This window comes from Dreissena polymorpha, chromosome 10, assembly GCF_020536995.1.
Source record: "Dreissena polymorpha isolate Duluth1 chromosome 10, UMN_Dpol_1.0, whole genome shotgun sequence".
Taxonomy (NCBI): Eukaryota; Metazoa; Mollusca; class Bivalvia; order Myida; family Dreissenidae; genus Dreissena; species Dreissena polymorpha.
In genome coordinates, this window is record NC_068364.1 from 10943894 (window position 1) to 10968980 (window position 25087).

The 25087-nt window shown below is 34.7% G+C and overlaps 1 protein-coding gene across 21 annotated transcripts in view; it reads left to right on the forward strand.

Moving 5' to 3' along the window:
* LOC127847484 (sorbin and SH3 domain-containing protein 1-like) overlaps positions 1-25087 on the forward strand; it is a 379963-nt gene that overhangs the window by 307584 nt on the left and 47292 nt on the right. For 15 of the 21 annotated variants that reach the window (XM_052379427.1, XM_052379429.1, XM_052379428.1 and 12 more), the window contains 3 exons: positions 9705-10028; positions 10528-10554; positions 24387-24496. In XM_052379427.1, coding sequence (XP_052235387.1) covers positions 9705-10028; positions 10528-10554; positions 24387-24496 — 461 coding nt within the window. Of the gene's footprint in view, positions 1-806; positions 6023-9704; positions 10029-10527; positions 10555-24386; positions 24497-25087 lie in introns of those variants that run through there. The other 6 variants (XM_052379422.1, XM_052379423.1, XM_052379424.1 and 3 more) reach the window with 6 other exon arrangements.

Here is a 25087-nt window from a genome sequence, read left to right on the forward strand (position 1 = left end):
GGGGCCTCTTATTTGTAATATAGATGTAGTGTAACGTTGTTAACACTCCAGCAGTCACATTTGTTGTCATAGAAACTTTTCTCTGTAATATTATATCTTGGCCAAGTTGAAACTGGATCATGTGAGGTAAAATACTTGGTCACAAGTTCAAATTAAAGAACAAATTTACTGCTTGCAGCCTTGATACTTTCAATGAAGGGGTTGAATCAAAGTGCATGTAACCACTAGACTGCTTATTTTTTGTTATTTATTTATTTATTTATTTATTTGCGTTATTTACTTTTAAGTTTGTGTACATAGTTTATTTTACGACAATGCCCCAGAGAGGGATCTTGCACAGTATAATTAAGTAGAAGAAGAAGAAAGAAATAGCTTGTTCACAGTCTAGAAGTCACATTTGAAGTCAAATCTGCAGGAAATTAGTAAGAACATTTATTGTAATTATATCTTGTTTAAGTTCAAAAAAGTGTTTTAGTCTGTTGAAAAACATTGCCGCCTGGAAGTGTAGCAGTTTCATTACATGGCTATAGTGAAACCTTTTTATGGTCAAGTAGTAAGATTTAAGTTGTTTAGCTCCTTTGAATCTCAGGTGAGCACCTTAGGGCCAATTGTCCTCTTGTTGTTTTATTTTATTGAGGTGTTTATCTGTAAAATATTGTGATAAATAACACTTTGTTTAAGATAGTTGCCGATATATTGAGATTCTTACACTTACTAACCTTGTTTATCTTGTTTATTTTACAGTCTGCATGTGGATCTCATGTAGGTTGACACTTTCAGTTAGTTGTGCTTGTCTGCCCCTCCGTATATGTGACCTGAGCTGCAAACCTAATTCAGGCCTTTCCAGGGTAGCAGCTGCAAGGCATTCCTAAACTCAATACCTGTCCCTTCATGTGATCTGCACTTCAAACCGAATTCATGCCATTGAGGGTATCAGCTGGAAGGCATTACTATTCAATTTGCAAAATTCCACTACTATTGAGTAAAGATCATTGATGTGCTTGAGTCTTTGCTACTCTTGTACACAAGTGCAGCAGCAGAGCAGAGACTAATTATCTGATGACATCAGCAGTGCCACTATGTTAAGTTCTGAAAACAATAGATAATTATGTGTGCTTTGTGTTAAGTGAAAAATATGTGAATGATCAGTGCAGGCACACCGTTTGACTCTGAGCTTGTTTCATACTGAAAGGATATCTTTGGAAACAAAAGTTGAATATGTTAAATATATCTGATCTGTAACGATTTCTTTTTGCATGAAAAGAAGATAAGATCACATTGTTTAATTATCAGTTTAAATTATTTACATGCCGCGCCACTCATTATTATTATCTTTAAACTCTTAAGATAAAAAATCACAAGCCAGCCATGTCTTTATATGATAGTTTTATATCTAAACTTGACATGACACTTGAAGATGCAAAGCTGGAAACTAGGCCCCAATCTCTCTGTTTAACAACTGGTTCCCATGTAAGTGTTAACAGGGAGCCAGGCCAATTGTCTGGTGCTATCAGTGTTGACATGGGGTATGAGTTGTTTGATAGAGATGAGCAGGAGCGTCGTGAGGAATACCGGGGCCGCGTGGAGAGGCACTACGGCCGCCTGGTGGAGGAGGAGCAGCTCTCACCACAGTCAGCCAGCCTGCTCAGTGACGCCTTCACAACTGCAGAGATACATGCAAAGTTTGGATGCAACCTAGCTAGGACAGAGGGCACCCCGCAGTATCATACCGGCATTGATAAAACTGTCTGGAGGGAGATAGATCATCAACGTTCAAAGTCCCTTGAGAGATTAAAATCCCAGCAAAAGGATGTTTCTACTGATAAAGAGGCTAATAACATGTGTAATTATCAGAACAATAGTACAGTTCAAGTGTCATTCCATATAAATAGCATGGATTCAAAATTGGATCGAGAGAATGTTATTGATTTGAATTTCAATAGAAGTTTGCTAGTGAAAGGAACTGGTCAGCTAAGTGGGAATATGGAAATAGGTTTGCAAAATTCGGAGTATAAAGGTGACATTTGTGACTCTAAAAATGGTGCCAAAGCTGCTGCTGTTAATGCTGAAAATGTTGAAAGTAAAGATTATGAATTCATTAATGCAGAATCAAACAACAATTCATTTGATGTTGTTGATGATAATGATAAAAACATTATGACCAATACCTCGACACAAGTTTCATGTGATGAAAAGGGACATTTTGGTGATTTCAGTGATACTTATATTCAGGATGATAAATACATTAAGGAAAAGGACAGCGAAAATCTTAATCTTGAGTCGGAACAAGAACTTTCCGATGATTCAGATGAAGAGTTGAATTTCTCTGACACTGGACAGAAGGAGATTGTGATCTCCCAAGGGGTTATGGCTGTTGGAAAGAGTATGGAAGCCTGGCTATGCCCCCCAAGAGCTGGAGACTTGCATCAGACCACTGATCAAGAGCTATATTACAAGGAACAAATGAAAAAGCACAAACAAAAACTGGCTTCACAGGAACGGAACAAAATGACAGAACTAGTGATACAGTGTTCTGGAAGACCCAGTGCCTCCCCAACACCCATGGACTATGATGCTGATGAGGAGAATAGCATCAGAGAGCCAGTGAGTGGGAAATATCCATCCAGTGGTGATGGGACTGACAGTAGTGACAGGGAAGAGGACCAGGGTGTTGACAATTTTAAAAAGCAACAGAGTAGTGGGAAAAGGGGAAATGGCCAAGAAGTTCAACATGGCAAAGGCTTGTTGTCTGATGAAAGACCTATAATTCCATTTGATTTTTCGAAAAAACTTCAGTTAAATAGAAGTTCTTTAAGCAATGACAAAACTCGCATAGATCCTTTAACCTATCAGTCATACACTGCAGGATTGCTTCATTCCAGTGGGAAATCTGAGAAATTTGTAAAATTACAGAAGCACTTTTCTGTGCTAGCAAGGATAGCAGCAATTGAAGATCAGACAAAGCTTTCTGCAAGTCAGTTGATACGTTTCGGGGAGGACTTTAGTGAGTTATATACCAAGTATGATGGGCAGAGTGTTGAAGAGCTACAGTGGTTGTACCAGGAACTCAGCAAAGCCAGGAAGAATGAGGAATTTTTCTACGATCTTCAAAAGTTGGCAGTCTATCAGTGGAAACCAACCAAAGATTTTGGATTGAAAAGAAAAGGGAAGTCTCTGAATGACCTGAAAAAAGTGTATGAGCAAAATGATGAAGAGAAAATGCATCAAAAAGAAAAAAATGAATCCAAAAGTTTCTTTGAGAGTCAGAACGCCAAAATGTATAAGGGAGAGAAATGTCCAAAACAAAAGAATGCATCTGCTGATTACATTGGTGAGATGTCACATGTCACTGCAAAGGTAGTTACAATTTATGGAACAAATATACCTGAACAAGTAGATCCTTTTGAGATTAAAGTGGAAGAAAGAAAATGGAAAAAAAAGGATTTGGATGTGGTGTTATCAGCTGATAACTTGCATGTTCGGCACCTGTCAGTACCATTTTCCACTGCTCAATCTCAAGGTCATAAACGGTCGGATTCATCCACTGGAGCTCAGTTTTCAAAGCCAAAACCACCTGAGCCCAGACCCAAGCCCAATGTTGCAGAAGTAACCCCTGTCCCAAGGCAGACGGCTAGGAAGCTGTCACCAGGTCCTGCATTCTCCAAAATCCTCTCAGGACCACATGACTTTGCTAACAGAGTCACCACTAATTCAGATCCTGTGGCACGGCCAATGCAATCAAATCTTCAGATTTACAACTCACTGGAAAACCCTCAATATCACGCCACTGTTTCATTGGATGAGGGCATCCCAGCTCGAAAGTTATCACGTGGAAGATCAAATGACAGTTTTTTTATTCAAAAGGATGCAGATGGAAATTATATTGTCACCTCACTGGATAGATACAGATCTGGAAGGAGTCCCAGGCATTCCGTCACTGAAAGACCTATAATTAGCCACGAAAATATAGCTGTACATCAGATTGAAAGCCATAGTTCACAGTTAGGTAAAGCTATTTTTTTTAATCCATCGGAGCCTTCACTCAGATTTTTCCAGCCTAATTCACTTTTAGTAACAGCTTCAAATAAGGAGTACCTGTGCACAGAATTGTCAAGATCACCATCACCTAGAGTGTCTCATGAGTGCATGGCAGAAACAATACTTGAAGAGCTAACCATTTCAGAGGCTCAACCTCAGTCAGAGACACATTTAAATGTTGGAGAACAATTTCCATTGCAGCTACCACCACGTCCTGTCAGAAGAAGTAGTGTAGACAGAGGCCTTAGCAATACTGTGGCAGCAGATGGGAAGGCTTGGGAACAAACTACATTGAATTATTACAGTGCAGATAATATAGACACACCTTCTGATCAGAGAAACAGTAGAATCACTCGTAGTCAGACAGTTCCAGACCTTTTAGATAATCAGCTACACTTTCCAGTGGCCAGACCAGTAACTCATGATAGACAAAAGAGCATCAGTGATCAGTATCTAGCACCAATAGGCAAGCAAGACATTATGCAATTTTCATTTGAGCATCCTTCATCCAGTGTTTCCTTGTCAGAGTCAAAAACTGTTCCAGCATTCAAAGTACGAGACTTGCGGCATCTTGCCCAGGATAATGAGATGTGTAAGAGTCAGTTTTATCCCAAATCCCTGCTGGCTTTTCACCATAATACGGCTGAGGAAACTGTGATGGAGGCATCAGATGGTCCTGTTCCCCAGGCACCAGCTATAGGGAAAATGTTTGAGACAAAACCAAGGATAATCATAAATCAGTTCCTGCATATAGATAAAACAGGTAATAATAGTGGTATTAATACTAATTTAAAACCAAACACATTAGAAAAAGGTGAAAACCGATTGTTTGACAGAGAGAGCTACACTGATAAACGTCGGAATAGTGCCAGTAGCACGGATACATTCATTGTCAAAGACAGTGAGGATGAGACAGACTGCCCTCCTCTCAATCTCACATACACAAAAGAAAACTTCTTTGACTCATTGAAATCAGAATCAACACCAGCTTTGACAGGGCAGTTTGGTCAGATAAAACCAGTGTATTCATCAAATATGGAAAAAGGGACATTTGAAGTAAAACCTCATGATCTGCACCAGAAACAGCCCCCAAATATACCAGAAAGAAACTTGGGAGCAAGCAAGAACAAACACATGGAAATGAATGTCCCATTGACTCCCCCTCCAAGTTATCACAGTAAACATCAAGGCTTTTCTTTCAAAGAAGAAATTGGAGAAAGAAGTTGTGGTTATTTGAATGATTGCTACGATGATTATATCCCAGTGGATGGAATTGTTAAGGATACGATGAAGACATGTGACTTGTACAAATATTCCAAACCAAAGACATTGACCAGGACTCCATCCCAGGTCAGCAAAATGACAATGGACTACCTCCAGGAGATTGAAAAAGAATGGGCATCAAGCAGTTGCAAGAAGTCAATGTGGAACTCAGCAGACCACAAGGATGCAACCAGTTTGCCAAGACCAGAAACTTGTGTTGGGTCTGATAAGGCTGTCTCACCCAACAAGTGGGAGCCTGTACTAGAAACACAGGGTTGCAATATTTCACAATCACAGATTAATCATGACATTAACAAGAGTGTTCCAAAAATCGCACAGTATGTTAATGAGGAAACCTGTGCAAGACAGATGGGTGTTGACTTTGTTAGTAACTTACAACCCAAGTCTTTATTGACAAGAAAGTTGACCCCCTCAGCAGTGCCAACTCCAGCTACAAAAGCATCAGCACATGGTTCAGATGGCAAACCTAAACTGTTGCCATGGAAACAAGAGCAGTATAGTGACAACAGTGTCTCTGTAGGCAAACTGAGGCAAGATACATACACAAACAAGGCAAGAGATGGACAGAAACTACCAAACTATTTGGAAACAAATAGTTCATCCCTGTACCATTGTGAAAAAACTCCTGATGATAATGGAAATAAGCTGCTGGACAGTGTTGCAGTGCAGAAAACTGTAGGCCACATTAAGAGATCAGTTGGTAAGAGACCAACACAGCCCTTGCATGCCTTGTGACCCATCTTGCCTTCCCTGCATATGTCTGTGTCACCTTTAGTTATTGGTTCTGTTTAGCCTTTTGCCTTGCCCAATAGTTTTGCTGTTTTTATGAGATTATTTAAATAATGTCTAGTTCATGTATTTGAAACAAATATATAATGATTTAATTAAACACAATTTATTAAGGTTGCATTATTTGTAAAGTGATATCTTTGCAAAACTGCTAGTTCATGTATGTGCAATTACAAAATGTTATACTATATTTTTATTAAGAACAATAATTACAATATTTGTCTTGATATGTAATTAAAATAAGTTTCAAATGATTTTTTTATCACAGAGCTCACAATATAGTACATTAGTAAATTAAAATCTCAAATTCATAATAATTTCAGTTTATGCTTAAACTTATTTTTGATCCCTGGTTTGTCTGGAACTACCGAATCTTTCTTGATATTTGTTTGAATGATGTTTTTGTTCTGTATCATGTTCAAATGCATGGTATGAATATTTCAGTTGATATTATTTTAGTTCATATGTGAATTCAATCATAATTCGTTACAAATGAAAAAAATCTTAATGCTGGTGTTGTCTTTATGAACATATCCCACCTGGATATGTGTAATATAGGCATTTATTATTTCAAATCTCTTACTTCTGATTGTAGGACATAAGCCCCCCAGGACAACCCCTCCCCTCCCCCCAATGAAAAAATGAACATTTGGACAATTGCCCCCCAGTAGAAATGACAGGTAGGATATAAGCCCCCCAGTGCTTATTTTGCATCTGGAATTTGCCCCCCAGTGCTTATTTTATAAGTGGACATTTGCCCCCCAGTGCTAATAGCATATGTTGTTTCCATTAGACTAGTATATATCTGTTTTTGGATTCAGTATAATTTCATATCTCATAAATATACAATCAAAGAAACTTGGATCGTTATAATTTTAAATAAAAAAGGTCCAGAAACTCACTTTAATTGCCTAATCTTAGGTAAAACAAACATCTTAAAGAATTTTATTGTTAACCAGGTTTTCCGAAGGAAAAAACTGGTTATTAGATTGTCGAATGCGGGCGGGCTGGCTGGCTGGCGGGCTGGCTGGCGGGCTGGCAGGCGGGCGGAACAAGCTTGTCCGGGCCATAACTATGTCGTTCATTGTCAGATTTTAAAATCATTTGGCACATTTGTTCACCATCATTGGACGGTGTATCACGCGAAATAATTACGTTGATATATCCAAGGTCAAGGTCACACTTTGAGTTCAAAGGTCAAAAATGGCCATAAATGAGCTTGTCCTGGCCATAACTGTGTCATTCATTGTGAGATTTTAAAATCATTTGGCACATTTGTTCACCATCATGGGACGGTGTGTCGCACGAAAGAATCACGTCAATATCTCCAATGTCAAGGTCGCCACGACTAAAAATAGATTTTTTTTAAAAACAAACTTACAAAGGGGGTTAATTTTGTTTGTTCATTTCAAAAGTTCAGTTTGAGTTTTCTCCCTTTATCAGATTTTTTTTTCACAATGAAAACCTGGTTTTGTGACAATTTTGTCCCTTGTTCTTTAATTAGTCAATCAAAAGGATTATCAGCTTGTTAAAGGCTTGTGGCTTTGATCATATACTTGTTAATGAAAATTAAAGGCTTTTTTATTTAATCAATCAAAAGGATTATCAATAATAATTATCATAATTTAGTACAAATAATGATAATTAAAGTGAACACATATATGAACTAACACCAAATCCAACTTCAGTCTCTTGTGACTCAGTGAAATATTGGAATATTTTGACACTTATTATGTAAGTGGCCCTTACCAGTCAACCCAGGGGTCAAGAGGAGTGATCAAAGTTACCCGAACAAACAATCCCAGGTATCCAGTTGATATGTGGAATGTGAATGAAGCGACTCTGAATGACGGGTCACATACCAACAATATTTGCGAGTCTTGGAACAATGGATTGGCCTATCTAGCAGGACAGAAGAACCCCAGTCTGTGGTATTGTATGAGTAGCATTCAGAAGGATCAGATCAACGTGTTGACAGAACTTGAACGTGTTGACAGAACTTGAACGGTTGAGACGGGGTGATCAAGTGAGGAAACGGGTGAGGAGGGAAATGAAACAGTACCAACATAAGTTGAAGAGTCTGTGTTAACAGTTCTCCGAGGGAAAACAGACTGTCTCTGCATTTCTGCAGGCGCTTGGACAATGGATCAAATTTAAGTATTGATGCCAATGTAAGTTTTGAAGAGTGTAATATGAGAGTATGTCTAAAGTGTGCAAATAATATCATGTATTTGATTCTATTATATTATATGAGTTGTTCCAGTAAGACTGATTAAAAATGTTCAATGGTTCAATGGGTTAGAACGTATATAATGCAATAATTAATTCAAGCAACAATTTCTTGTTTGTCAATATGATATAATGTGTTATCAATTTACAATAATAATTAAATGGATTTATTGTTATAATAGAATATTAATTCTTTCCAAAAATTTGCTTCTTTTGTGCTTTATAATATATGATAATTCTCTATATTCAAACACTTGATGTTATAAATTGCATTTTTGTGATAAACTGCTTTAAAGTATGTACAACTGTAATTGCTATTGTATTTATAATTGCAAAATAAAATTATTATTTTTTAACACGGTATATTCTTATTTATCCCTTCCATTATTTAAGCCTTTCAGTGGTGGTAATTGGTTAAATGGATTATCATCTCAAAGGTTTTGAGTAAGCAGGTGGTGATAATTGGACATGATTATCTGCTCAATCGAGTAATGTCATTGAAAATTAGGCACTGGGGGGCAAATGTCCTCTTCTAAAATAAGCACTGGGGGCAAATGACCAGATGCAAAATAAGCACTGGGGGCTTATATCCTACCTGTCATTTCGACTGGGGGGCAATTGTCCAAATGTTTATTTTTTCATTGGGGGGGTTTTGTCCTGGGGGGCTTATGTCTGGATCCCCTTACTTCTGGATAAGTATGAAATAAGAATAAATGTTGTTGGAATGCGTCTATAAATTGAATTCACATGCATGTTAATGTCGTGCTTAGAGTTCATTCTTCCTTGTGAGTCCCCTACTGGTGTTTCATCATAGGGGACTGAAGGTTTTCCCTCCGATAGTCTGTCCATCCACAAATTTAATGTTGTAATAACACAAAGACTACAAAAATGTGATAATTGGGCTATAGGGTTGCCATTTGTCTCCTGTTCATCTCTTCCTCTTTTCTATTTTAATGACCATCTTTCCGCAAAAATATGAAATAACTTGTAAAGAACACAAGTTGTAGTCACGAAACTTTGTATGCTTATTAAAAGTGCAGACGAGATTATGCATGACACTTCAGAGGTCAAATGTCTGGTGACTTTAACTTCAAACAGAATTACATAATCATACTGCAATTACTTAAAAGGAACATAAAATATAATCATAAAACGGAATACACATGAAGAGCAATGTGAGGTTTGTGCACAATAGTTTTTCACCAGAGGTCAAATGTCAGGTGAATAGTTAACATTGCACTTGTAAAGATAAAGTGCAACATGAAGTTAATGCCCAACCAACCATTAATTAATAGGGATCAACATCGGTAGGGGACTCTTGTATTTCTTGCAATACTTCCAAAGCCTTGTTTTGCATGTTTTAGAGAAACACCATGGTGAACAGAGCCTAGACTCATCCCTCTCTTCAAATGATCCAATTAAATCACCTGATATAAATCATCAGCCAATAGCAAGCATTGTTTCTTCACCTTACGAATATTGTCAACCAATCAAAGCAGAAGACACAAATTCTTTGTACTCAACAAATGGATCAATAAAAACCACCAATATACCAAAACCTCCTGTCAGGAATACATTGAAGGTTTCTATTCCAAGCTCCAAATCTACTAGCTCAAAGCACAAAAGCTCGCAATCTGCTGCCGACCAGTTGGGTGTGAAAAGTCACCCACCCATGCGTGTCAATGGAGGTACTTTGTCTCACTTTTTTTTGCATTGTGTTTGCTGTTGTGTTGCTGTAATTTTTAAGTCAAAGTGCCAGAATTTTTAGAGTTTCTGAATTGTTAGAATTCAGTTTATTAATAGCATGAATAGCAAGAGCCTCAATAAGTACCTTTCCTGTTAAACCCATTGTCTTTCTGGATTCTAAATCTCACCAAATGGCTAGTTTTAAACCTGACCTTGCTGGGTTAAAAATGCATGCGAATCGGGTCCATGAAAGAAATATTTGTATATACTTTAATTACTGAAGTTTTGCCCACATTATGATAATTCATTGGCAAATGTTTTTGGAATTGTTCTTGAATAATGGTTTATATACTACCCTCTTGAATAGCTGTTGATTCTTTTCAAATAATTTATGTATGAGTAAATTAAAATTGTATTGTAATGGTAACTGAATGATAACTGAATAAGCGACTTGTAAACCTGGTTTCATTTGGTGTTTCAATGCTGTGATGTTTTTAACAGTGGAGGAGGAGACTAGTGACCTTTGGGGTGAGTATCTGCCTGGTTACCATAGAAACCATAACCTGCATCTCCATGGCAGCCAGGCATATCCATGGCAGCCATATCACTCACCAGTCTCAGATCGTCGGGCCACTAACATCACACTAACGAATGGCTGCACTGTTATTTCTATTGCTTAAAATACTTGATGTAAACCATTCCTTAATGTTTGGTCAAAATATACACACAACAGATGAAATTAGATATGCCTACAGGTTAAATTTATGCCGTCTAGCACACTCATGTTCCTACAGCCATACTTTTGCGCCTACAGGCATAAATGTATGGCGTCAGAATATATATTTAAAAATAGTTTTTGACCCTACATGAAAAATTTATCCACTATCTGTCAATTGCATTCCATGTAGTATTAACACATAACTAACAAAAAGGTCCAACATTGGAAGAAAACAATAAAATGATTGTTATGTTAATACTAAAATCAAGGAAAACTTTACCAAGAAAAACAAAATAAATGAAGTGACTATAGGCATGGATTATTGCTTAAAGTTGCTAACAGGCACAAATTTGTGACTATATGCATATTATGGATATACCTGCATATACTGGTAGGCAAAAATGTGTGCCTTTTAGCAACTTTTAATACCTGTATGTATACCTTCCTACTTTTGACACAAATGGTATATCATAGTTAACACCTGCCTTTCTTAAAGTTACTTACTTTTATACAAATTAAATTGATGTTTAAGAGCCCAGAAACACTGATTTTGTATGGGTTAAGTGTATTTTACTAATTATTTTACGAACAATTTGTTGATTTTTAGCTCGGCGTTTTCGGAGAAAACCTGAGGTATTGTCATAGCCAGCTCGTCGTCTGACGTCCGCCTTCCGCCATCCGTGTCGTCCTTAAACCTTATCATTGGCTCTAAAATCAAAGTGCTTCCACCTACAACTTTGAAACTTCATATGTAAATGCACCTTGATGAGTTCTACACGCCACACCCATTTTGGGGTTACTAGGTCAAAAGTCAAGGTCACTGTGACAAAAAAAATAAAAAATTCTGACAATCTTTTATTTATTCAAAACTGCACCCGTAGCCGAGCGTGGCACCCGTTATGCAGTGCTCTTGTTAGTATATATGTTACTTTAAACTGAAATAAAAACCAACAACATTACTTTTTTAAAGTGAAGATGGATCAAAAATTGGTTACATATAATCAGCTATTTCAGTTTTCTTTTTGTATCTCACTATGTATGCACATATCTGCTTGTACAAGTCTTAATCTAGATTGAGCTCACCTGAGCACTACTTGTTTATGGTGAGCTATTTAGACTGCCTTTTGTTTGTTGTGCATTGTTTATTGTGCGTGGTCAACATTTACCTTGTTAACGCTCTGTAGGCCACATTGATTGTCCAATCTTCATGAAACTTGGTAAGAACCTTTGTCCCAATGATATCTTATCTGAATTCGAAACTGGGTTTGTGAGGTAAAAAACTATGTGACTAGATAACATCAAAGAAAACACATGTGAATATTAAAAGTAATTAGATAGTCTAATATTCATAAAACTTGGTCAGAACATTAAATGCTTATGATGTCTCATTTGAGTAAAAAAATGGCCATGGTTTGTCAAAAAACTTGGTCGCTATTGGGAGTGGAAGTTTTCCTGATTGTTATCCCCTGCCATAAGCGGAGGGATATTGTTTTGGCGTTGTCCGTCCGTCTGTCTTTCCGTCCTTCTTTCTGTCTGTCTTTCCGTCCGTCCGGCACTTTTGTGTCCGGAGCCATATTTGGAAGAGCTTTGGCGGATTTCATTGAAACTTGGTATGAGTATATTTATGGATAAGAGGATGATGCACACCAAATGGCATTGTACACCATCTGTTAATAACGGAGTAATGGCCCTTTGTATCTTGAAAAAATGCTTTTTTGAGTGTCAAATATAACACTTTTGTGTCCAGAAGCGTATTGGTGGGGGATATCAATTCAACGAATTTGCTTGTTTATAGTGAAACCTTGCGAGCACTCTATTAGTCCCATTTTTAGTCCAATCTTCATAAAACTTGTCAGAACATTTGTTCTAATGATAGCTCTGCAAATTTAAAAAAACGTGTGTGTTTTGTCAAAAAAATGGCTGCTAGGGGGTTGGTGCAGTTTTCCTAATATGGCTAAATTGAAACCTTGCAAACAATCTAATAGTCACATTTTAATCTAATTTTGATGAAACTTGGTCAGAACATTAAAATTTTGATAGCTTGGCTGAGTTCGAAAATGGTTAAAAAAATATTGCCGCCAAGTGGTGGGGCAGTTTTCCTTATATGACTTTTGTAAGACCTTGTTAACTCTCTAGAAGTCAAATGTTTAGTCCAATCTAAATGAACTTTGGTCAGATCTTTTGTGCTAATGAAATCTCAGCCGGGTTTGAAAATAGTTGTGGTTCATTGAAAAACATGACAGCCAGGGACCAGTTTTCCTTATTTGGCTATTGTGAACCTTGTTTACACTCTAGGAGTGGAATTTTCATGAAACTTGGTCAGCTTATTTATTTTAATGATATCTGGGCCCAGTTTAAAAAAATGGTTCCTGTCCATTTAAAAACATGGCAGGGCAGTTTTTTTTTTATATGAAGGTTTGTAAATGCTTTATTTGCCTCATTTATTGTTCAATCTTAATGAAACTTGGTCTGAATACTTATCCCAATCAAATCTTTCTAAGTTTGATACTGGGTCACACGAGGTCAAAAACTAGGTCACTAGGTCCAATTAAAAAAAAGTTAAACTTGGTAAGAACATTTGCTATACCACCCCAAAGGCGAAAGGATATAGAAGTGTTATTGTTCGTCCGTCATTCTCTCTTTCCATCATTCAGTCTGTCCATATGTCACAAAATTTTGATATTGGTGGGGGATATCAATTCAAGGAATTAGCTTGTTCTAACAATATCTCATACAAGTTCAAAAATTACAATATTTATAGAAATTAAAGGGATCAGCAAAAATTTACAAAAGAAAGCCAAAGAATATGCTTTACCTCAACATTAAATACAGAATTTTTATTTTATTTATAATGTATTTATTAGGGATGGGAACCAATACTGAAAATGATAGTATAATATCTGTTTGTCACTATTGGATTATATATTGGAATATTTTATTGAAAAACCTATGATTTAAATGTAAAAACTAATGATTGTCCACATTTAAGTGCTGTTTGAAATTGTATCTTAAAGGGGCCTTTTCACAGATTTTTGCATTTTTTGAAGTTTGTCATTAAATGCTTTATATTGATAAAGTAAACATTGGATCTAAAAAGCTCAAGTAAAAAATCAAGAAAACAATAAAAAAAAAGAAAAAAGGGTAGACTCGAACCACTGACCCCTGGAGTCTAGGAGTAAAAAGTCTCTGCATTAGACCACTCGACCATCCTTCCTTATACAAGTAATGAAGTATTTTATTCTTCATATGAGCGATCCTCGTAGTTTCTCAAAATATAACGACAACAACAGAATTCTCCAAATTATTCAATCGTTTTGCGTTGCAACGTTTTATAATTTTCAAGTTTTTAAATCGTCAAAAGATGCATATAAAGGCTATTTTTAGAGCATGGTAAGTGTACAGTATCACTGTTTCCTCACAAATATCATAACTAAAACGAAAATTTGCGAATATTAAACAACTTTTTTCAATTTTGTCAATTAACCAAAACGTGAAAAGGCCCCTTTAATATATGCAGGTTTGATAAAAGTGATAGAGAAAACATTTTTCAAAAACAAAAATTGATTTTTAGGTTCTTTTTTTCACTTCATACATTTTAAATTAATAAGACATCTTTATATCCGGTAAACATTTACTGTAATTCTCATTTAGTTCAATGCTATTCTAAATTATTTGGAGGACTGCCCCTAGATGTTTTTTTTTTTATAATTTGCAAATTTGTTTAGATCCAATATTATGTCAAAACTTGGATAGAACTTTGATGATATATAAATTATATTTCCTCGTTGTACACAAATTACATGTCGAGGGTTTGGCGCAAAACTATTGTAACTATGATTTTTTCTCAAAACCACTTTCCACTAAAATTGTACATATTTTCATACCCTGCATCCATAAAAAAAATATCACAGTTATATAATTAACATGTACAATTTTATAGTGATCCTGCAAAAATGTTGTATCTAAAATATGTAAAGAATGTATTGCAACACTATTGTATTTCAAGATACATTAGTGTTGCAATAACATATTTGAATCCAAACAAAAAGTCATATTGCAATACTATGGTATCTATAGATACAATAGTGTTGCACATATATACTCAGTAGTTATATATTTTCCTTTTTATTGCAACACTATTGTTACTCAAGATACAATAGTTTTGCAAATTAATTTGCATGTATTTTCATATAAATATATTTTGTGCAAAACTATTGTAACTTGAGTTACAATAGTAATGAACCAAGTTTTACTGCATTTCCAATATATTTTCAGTGTAAATAACATTACCGATGTTTGAATTTACACAGGTACATAAGTTTAAGTATGGCATTTCTGACTATGATAAATAACATTTTGATGTTTTAATGTATACAGGTACATAAGGCTAGGTATGGTATTTCTGACTATAATAAATTACATTATTAGGATGTTTGAATTTACACGGGTACATTAGTCGAGGAATGGTATTCCTGACTGTGGTAGAAAACATTAAGAATGTTTGAATTTACACGAGTACATTATTCAAGGTATGGTAAATCTGACTGTGGTAAATAACATTAAGAATGTTTAAATTTACACAGGTACATAAGTCAAGGTATGGTATTTCTTACTATGATAAATAACATTAAGGATGTTTGAATTTACATAAGTCACGGTATGGTACTCCTGACTATGATAAATAGCATTTAGGATGTTTGAATTTACACGGGTACTTTAGTCAAGGTATGGTATTTCTGACCATATGATTAATAACATTTAGGATGTTTGAATTGACACAGGTACATTAGTCAAGGTATAGTATTTCTGACAATGATAAATAACATTTAGGATGTTTGAATTTGCACGTGTACATTAGTCAAGGTATGGTATTCCGGACTATGGTAAATAATATTTAGGATGTTTGAAATTACACAGGAACATTATTGAAGGTAGAGTATTTCTGACTGTAGTAAATAGCATTAAGGATGTTTGAATTTACACGGGTACATCTGAGTATGATAAATAACATTTAAGATGTTTGAATTTACACCGGTACATTAGTCAAGGTATGGAATTTCTGATTATGGTATAAATAACTAGGGATACGAGAGGTTACAAATATAATTAACTGGTTAATCTTTTTCAGTAACCGGTCATTAACCGGTTACCGAAACGCCTTATGTAGTTTAAATAATTTTTAGTACGTAAAAAATGTCATACAGCTCGAACCACTCCGTAGAAACAAAAGTTATTTCAAATTTGAAATCGCTTGTGTTGATAACATGCCAGTTTGATAATAAAATGTACTATACAAATTATTTTCATAATTTTATAAATGTATGCTATATATTTTTTTATTTTTCCTGTGTAAATGCATAGGAGTAAAAAATTAAAGAACTACACAATGTTCATTTTTATGTTTTATTAACTTATTTTTGGTTGGGCCGCTTATATTACGTTTACGTCGTTTCGTTCACAAAAATGGCGTATTCCTTTGTTCGTTCTGTTATAATATTTAAAACTCAAATTGCCTTAATATAGAAATGTTTTTTTCCTTTCAATGCGACGTAAAGTGGGCTATGTGTGTTCAACGAATCCGCACCTCTTCTTATTCGATAATTGCATACAATGTATTTTGTTGTTTGCATTTTAGCGTTTGTAGACGAAGCTGTATCGTTTGATTTTCATTTTACAATAAAAAATGTGCATAAAATAAAGGACACAAAAGCAAATTAAATTAATTTTGAACGAAATGTATGTTGAATATTTAATATAATCAGTACATTTATTAAATAGCGATGTAACTAAGTATAATGATTTTGAATACTGATAGTTACGTATGTTAGTAAACGTACCATAGCGCACAAATTTTACGCAATTACACGAATACATAATTTAATGGGTTTATTTTTAAAATATTTCTATTTGATGTTTAATAATTTAATTAGTTCATAATTTGCTTTCTTAAATAAAACTTGCATCGGACAGTAATGGTCGTATTGTTGGACGTACATTATCACAATGATATTAATTTTTAACTCGTAAAGATTGTAACTACGAATGCAATTCTTCATAAAATTGTTACTTATAAACACGGTATTTTCGCGAGCAATCAGTGTTGGATATTGGTTAACAAAACATCAAAATAAGCCGTCCAAAGTCTCAACTGTTTTTTATTGCGAGTTCAATAAACGTGGCAATTACGTCTTCGCTAATACCGGTAGATCCCACTCACCGCAGTTCGCTAGTTAAATTTTAGCGAGTCAAAAGACTAATAGTATCAGTTATCAAAACGTACCCCCTATTTGTTATCACAAAGGTATTGATTAATTGCTTTATTACTTTGTTGACATGTTATTTATTACCGGCAATGGTGCGGCCTGTTGTTCTTACAAGTCGCCAGCGCAAGTTGGCAGTATGCCACACGAAAAAAGTAAACAAGTACGAATTATTCCATGAAAAAAGCAACATAATCAAATATTTTTTTCTAGGTTAACCTTTTCCGAAAATGTAAACGATTAACTGGTCGTTTCAGAAGGTTAACCGGTTAGCCGGTTTACTTCTTGCATCCCTATAAATAACATTAAGGATGTTTGAATTTACACGGGTATATTAGTCAAGGTATGGTATTCCTGACTATGATAAATAACATTTAGGATGTTTGAATGTAAACGGGTACATTCGTCAAGGTATAGTATATCTGACTATGATATAACATTAAGGATATTTGAATTTACACAGGACATATTAGCCAAGGTATGGTATATCTGACTATTATAAATAACATACAGGATGTTTGAATTTACAAGGGTACATTGGTCAATGTATGGTATTTCTGACTATGATAAGTAACATTTAAGATGTTTAAATTTACATGGGTACATGAGTAAATGTATAGTATTGCTGGCTATGATAAATTACATTTCGGATTTTTGAATTTACACGGGTACATTAGTCAACGTATGGTATTGCTGACTATGATAAATAACATTTAGGATGTTTGAATTTACACCGGTACATTTTTCAAAGTATGGTTTTCCTGACTATGATAAATTACATTAAGGATGCTTGAATTTTAACACCGGTACATTTGTTAAGGTATGGTACTCCTGACTATGATAAATAGCATTTAGGATGTTTGAATTTACACGGGTACATCAGTCAAGGTGTGGTATTCCAGACTATAATAGTAAATAACATTAAGGATGTTTGAACTTACACAGGTACATTAGTCAAGGTGTGGTACTCCTGACAATGATAAATAGCATTTAGGATAATTTTACACAGGAACATCAGTCAAGGTATGGTACATTATTTAAGGTATGGTATTTCTGGCTGTGGTAAATAGCATTTAGGATGTTTACATTTACACAGGTTTATAAAGCAAGGCATGGTATATCTGACTATGATAAATAACATTTAGGATGTTTACATTTACACCGGTACATAAGTCAAGGTATGGTATTTCTGATTATGGTACATAACATTTAGGATGTTTGAATTTACACTTGTAAATTAGTCAAGGTATGGTATTCCTGACTTTGATAAATAACATTAAGGATGTTTGAATTTAAACGGGTACATTAGTCAAGGTATGGTATATCTGACTATGATAAATAACATTTAGAATGTAAGAATTTACACGGGTACATTAGTAAAGGTATCATGGCATTCCTTACAGTGGTAGATAACATTTAGAATGTTTCAATTAACACGGGTTTATTTGTCAAGGTATGGTATATCTGACTATGATAAATAACATTTGGGATGTTTGAGTTTACACGGGTACATCTGAGTCAAGGTATGGAATATCTGACTATAAATAAAAACATTTCGGATGTTTGAATTTACACTGGTACATTAGTCAAGTTACGGTATTTCTGAGTATGGTAACTAACATTTAGGATATTTTAATCACATGGGTACATTAGTCAAGGTATGGTATTCCTGACTATGATAAATAGCATTTAGGATGTTTGAATTTACACGGGTACATCAGTCAAGGTATGATATTTCAGACTATGGTAAATAACATTAAGGATGTTTGAATTTACACAGGTACATATTAAGTCAAGGTGTGGTATATCTGACTATGAAAAATAACACTCAGGATGTTTGAATTTAAACGGATACATTATTCAAGGTATGGCATATTTGACTATGATAAATAACATTTTGATGATTGAATTTACAAGGGTACATTAGTCAAGGTATGATATTTCTGACTATGATGAATAACATTAAGGATGTTTGAGTTTACACGGTCGGGTACATCAGTCAACGTATGGTATTGCTGACTATGATAAATAACATTTAGTACAATTAAGTTAAATGTACACGGTATTGGTGTTGTATCAGTACCGATATGGTTTCATGAGTTAAATCTGATGCAACGACCAAGAAATTCAAAGGAGGATTCTGTTGAATCAAATTGAAATGGGAAAAAGACAGAGACCTCATAAGGGGCCTTTTCACAGATTTTGGCATGTATTGAAGATTGTCATTAAATGCTTTATATTGATAATTGTAAACATTGGATCAACAAAGCTCCAGTAAAACAAGAATGAAATAAAAATAGAAGAAAAAAAACAGTAACCCTCAGCTGAGCTGGAATCACTGACCCCTGGAGTCCTGGAGTAAACGTCTACCGCTAAGACCACTCGGCCATCTGTGCTTATACAATGATTGATGTATTTGATATTTTATATACCGTAAGCAATCCTCGTAGATTAACAAAATATAAAAACAACAACAGAACTCTCCAAATTATTCATTTGTTTCCTGTTGCAACGCTTTATAATTTCAGGTTTTTAAATTGTCAAAAGATGCATAATGGATAATTTAGAGCATCGTAATTGTTCCGAATTTTACTGTTTCCTCACCAAATATCATAACTATAACGAAAATTTGCAAATCTGAAACAACTTTTTTTTATTTTTTCAATTTACCAAAACGTGAAAAAGGCACATTTAATGCTTTGCAAAGCTCATGCCATTCCATTGGTGTCCAACATACATTCTTCTTTCTCCTCCTTTATGAAAATTTTGTATGAAAGTTACTGATGAAGTAATGTTTATATGTTAGCATTAAGTATCATTTTAATGTTTTGGATTTTTTGTTTTGTTTGTTTATAATGAAGTTATGGACCTAAACATTAGAAATATAGGAATAGTGTGTAATTATAACAAAACATGTTTTAATTGCATAATGCAGACTTTTAATTCACATATCAATTGCCAATTATTTCACAAGTTCTGCAATTAAATGACTGTCTTTATACATTATTTGATTATAACTATGGCATTTTAGTATAATGGCATACAATGGGAATTAAACAAATCTTTGCTAAATAAAAAAAAATAAGATTAAGGAAATAACATATTTCAATTTTATATTAAAGGTACTTAAGGTAAATCTACTTTTGTAAATATTAAAGATACCTATCATATCAAGACTTAAGTGTTTATTTTCACTTGCAACTGTTATGTGGCATTGTATCAATGATTATTGATATTATTATCATAATACACTCATTTAAATTTGTTTATTTTGATGGAATGTTATTTTGTAAGATACCAGTCTTGTCAGTTGTAAGTACCTGGCCAGTCATGGTGTGCATTTTCTACTGTAACAGTTGAAATGAAACCAACCGTCCATCGAAGTATACTTAATTTAATGTCATTAAAAGATTTCTTCCCTTCTTTATAATTACATTATAAAATTAAGGTTATAAACAAAAGGACATGTCCATTAAAAATCTTCCTTTATAGTTACAATATTTCTTGGATATGTCAAAACCATCAATTTTAGATAAAAACTTAGTGCAAAAGTAATGTATCTTTAGATACAATAGTTTTGCACCAAATTATATTGGCTAAAAAGGAATAAATTTTAACGCAACAGTATTGTATCTTGATATTAATCAAATACATTTAAATGAATCAATATTTAAACAAATTGTTAACTGTTATGTTTAAATACAGTTATTTACTACAAGTTTTAGCCTGGTTTTTATCAGGAAGTGAAAATTAGGGAAACAAGGATGTTTTTTTGATCTCCTGTAAAATTCTAAAAATGTGAGTTACAATAGTTTTGCGCCAAACCCTCGATGTTGACTTTGTCTTATCAATTAAGCACTTATAGTTCCAAAAAATAGTTACAAACACAAGAGGGTGATACTGTGATAAGTTTTTACTTAAAAGTACTTAGAATCTAAATCGTAGATGTATCTAGAATATATAGAGAGTTTGAACGGAATGATCTCCAGCCTAAATAAATTGATACTTATTAAAAACACATGTAATTGGTTAATATTGGAGAAACTAAATTCATGAACTTAATATATGGATGATTGGCCATTAGAAGGTTTTGTAAGTCGGGTTGTCTCTATTGTTTTATTTGTGAGAGGATGAATTATGAATAACATGTCAATTATCTTGAACAATAGATTAAACATGCTGAATTAACACCTCTGTAAAAGTCCAGATAAAACCAATACAAACACTACCTCTCTCTCAACAACCTCCAGTATGACAATTATCAATATATTAATGATGACAGCTGTTGTCAAAACTGTGACTGATACATATTAAAAGTCATCTGCACAGAACCAAAATTGTGATAATCAAATATCTGTTCCACTAGTTTATTTTATTACAGGAGAAAAAGTTTATATGTTAATGCATAAATCCTTTTTAGCTCGACTATTATATATGAAATATATATACTGGAGTGGAACTATCCTACTCACCCGGTGTCTGCGTTAGCGTGCAAATGTTAAAATTGTTGTACTACCCCAATTATTTTCATTGTTCCTTGACATATTGCTTTCATATTTTGCATACTTGTTAACCAACATGACCCCAACCTATAAACAAGAGCAGACAACTCTATCAAGCATTTTTTATAATTATTGCCCCTTTTCCACTTAGAATATGCCGCCAATGTTAAAGTTTGCGTACTACCCCGAATATTTCCTGTGTCCCTAGACATATTGCTTTCATATTTTGCATACTTGTTTACCATCATGACCCCAACCTACAAACAAGAGCAGACAACTGTATCAAGCATTTTGACAGAATTATTGCCCCTTTTATACTTAGAATATGCATATTATTGATAAATCTATGTTAAAGTTTGCGTATTACCCCAAATATTTCCTGTGTCCCTTGACATATTGGTTTCATATTTTGCATACTTGTTTACCATTATGACCCCAACCTACAAACAAGAGCAGACAACTGTATCAAGCATTTTGACAGAATTATTGCCCCTTTTATACTTAGAATATGCATATTATTGATAGATTTAAATCTATGTTAAAGTTTGCGTAATACCCCAAATATTTCCTGTGTCCATTGACATATTGCTTTCATATTTTGCATACTTGACTACCAACATGACCCCAACCTATAAACAAGAGCAGATAACTGTATCAAGCATTTTGACAGAATTATGGCCCCTTTTATACTTAGATAATTGAGCATTTTGCTTAAATTGCCATAACTTCTTTATTTATGATCAGATTTTATTAATACTTTGACAAAACAACACTTACCTGAATACCACAATGGATTCCACCCAAACAAAACTCCACACCCCAACCCAGAATCCCTCCCCCCCCCCCCCAAAAAAAAAAAATAATTATTTTTCCTTTCTTTTTATTTTTGAAAATTCATCTTATAAATGACCACACCCCACATTATAGCCCCCTCTCACCCCCCTTCCCCCCCCCTACCCCCTCAAAAAAAATGTGTTTTTTTGTTGTTATTTTTTTAAAGATCGTCTGATAAATGACCCCACCCCACATTCTACCCCCCTCTCAACCCTCCGTCCCCCCCCCCCCCCCAAAAAAAAAAAAAATTATTTTTTTTTTTTCCTTTTTATGTCCCCCACTATAGTAGTGGGGGACATATTGTTTTTGCCCTGTCTGTTGGTTGGTTGGTTAGTTGGTTGGTTGGTCTGTTGGTTTGCGCCAACTTTAACATTTTGCATATTTGGCATGCATGTGTATCTCATGAAGCTGCACATTTTGAGTGGTGAAATGTCAAGGTCATCCTTCAAGGTCAGAGGTCAAATATATGTGGCCAAAATCGCTCATTTTATGAATTCTTATGCAATATTGAATATAGCAACTTCATATTTGGCATGCATGTGTATCTCATGGAGCTGCACATTTTGAGTGGTGAAAAGTCAAGGTCAAGGTCATCTTTCAAGGTCAGAGGTCAAATATATGTGGCCCAAATTGCTTATTTTATGAATACTTTTGCAATATTGAAGATAGCAACTTGGTATTTGGCATGCATGTGTATCTCATGGAGCTGCACATTTTGAGTGGTGAAAGATCAAGGTCAAGGTCATCCTTCAAGGTCAGAGGTCAAATATATGTGGCCCAAATCGCTTATTTTATGAATACTTTTGCAATATTGAAGATAGCAACTTGATATTTGGCATGCATGTGTATCTCATGGAGCTGCACATTTTGAGTGGTGAAAGGTCAAGGTCATCCTTCAAGGTCAAATATATGGGTCAAAATTGCTCATGTAATGTCACTTCTGCAATATTGAAGCTAGCAATTTTATATTTGAAATGCGTGTGTATCTCAAGGAGCTACACATTTTGAGTGGTGAAGGGTCAAGGTCAAGGCCATCCTTCAAGGTCAAACGTCATATAGGGGGACATTGTGTTTCACAAACACATCTTGTTTTATTTTTGAAAGATCGTCTAATTAATTATTTAATATGAACAATTTCCCCATGATGGCTTACGTTATAGTGTCAAGCACTTGAATAGTTGAGCGCGCTGTCCTCTGACAGCTCTTGTTAACTCACCTAAGTACCAAGTACTATTAATGATCTTTTGTGATAATCCTATGTCAGGCATCAGTTCTTGTCTGTTGTCTGTCATTTTGCATCAATGTTAAGCTCATAGCACACAATTTAAGGGCTACATTTTTAATTCAATGTTGATAAACTTGCTCTGAATGTTTATCTTAAAAATATCTAGGCTGAATTCGAATCTGGATTATGTGCATCCTAAAATGAGGTCACCAGTTCTAATTTTAGTTAAACCTTGTTATCACTCTAGAATCCATTAGTCTGATTCAATCTTGATGAAATGTGGTCAAAATGTTGATCTTGACAATATATTGGCCAAGTCTGAATCTGGTGCATATGCATCCAAAACCTAGGTCACCAGGTCAAATCTTTAAAAACTAGATCAAATCTTTTTAAAAAAAACACACTCTTAACCCATTTATGCCTAGTGGCCTCTCCCATCCTTATAAATTGGATAATTTTATTTCCAAAATTAGGGATGTCTAGTATATTTATTTCTATATTTAGAACATTTCTTATAGAAATTATTTTAAGCAAATAGCGAAGACCCAGATGAGACGCCGGGTCTACGCTGTTTGCCAAGGCCTTTTTTCTAGACGCTAGGCATACATGGGTTAATGCCACATTAATGACTGATAACAACTTGGTCAGAATGTTTATCTTCATTTTTCATTTATTTTTAACCCTGTATACACAACATGGCATTGATATGCCTATCTAAGGTGTTGATATTATCACCTTTAGTATTTTTCATGTGTAGATGTTATAATAAATCACATATTTGTACTGGTGTGGTGTTAGCAAGGCTGTCTGTCCTATTGCAGCGTTCCGTCACCTGACCACGGACGAGGTTCGAGCCAGGCAGCAGCACAGGCCAAGCTCACGTGAGCGCAGTCGTAAGGAGGAGGAGGAGGCCTACAGGAGACGCAGGCTTGTAAGTAGCCCACACAATTCTCCTACAACAGAGTTCCGTACCAATGCCTGAAACACTAACTTTGTTAGTTATGAGTGTTGATTGCACCAAGTTGCTTTTACTTTGTATGTTTAGTCATGGTGAAAACTAGACTTAAGCTTGTTGGATAGTTTTCTTCATTAAAAAAAGACAAAATCTTGCCACATTTTTAAAGGTAAAATCATACAAGCTAACAAAAAATATACTTTCATTCAACCTGTTTCTTTTTGTTCATTTTAAAAATGCATACAAGTTTGTATAACAGTTTTTAGTTGTTCTCTAGAACAACTGGGGTTTATGGTTCTGTTTTGAAAATCGGTACGTCTATCACTACCGTTCACAAAAATCACTCGCAAATCGAGGATTGAAGGCAATCTTCGCCATGAAATAATTCCCGGAGGTATACTTTACGCAATTAAAAGTAGTGCATTATGCTGGTCACACGGAGAAAGAATTCGCAGATCGGAAAATAAATAAAAACTGTTTACATAACAGTTTTGCCTAATGAAAATAGTCCACTGCGTGTTACGTTATAATTGCGTAACACAGCTCTCCTTAAAGGTCACAGGGTCA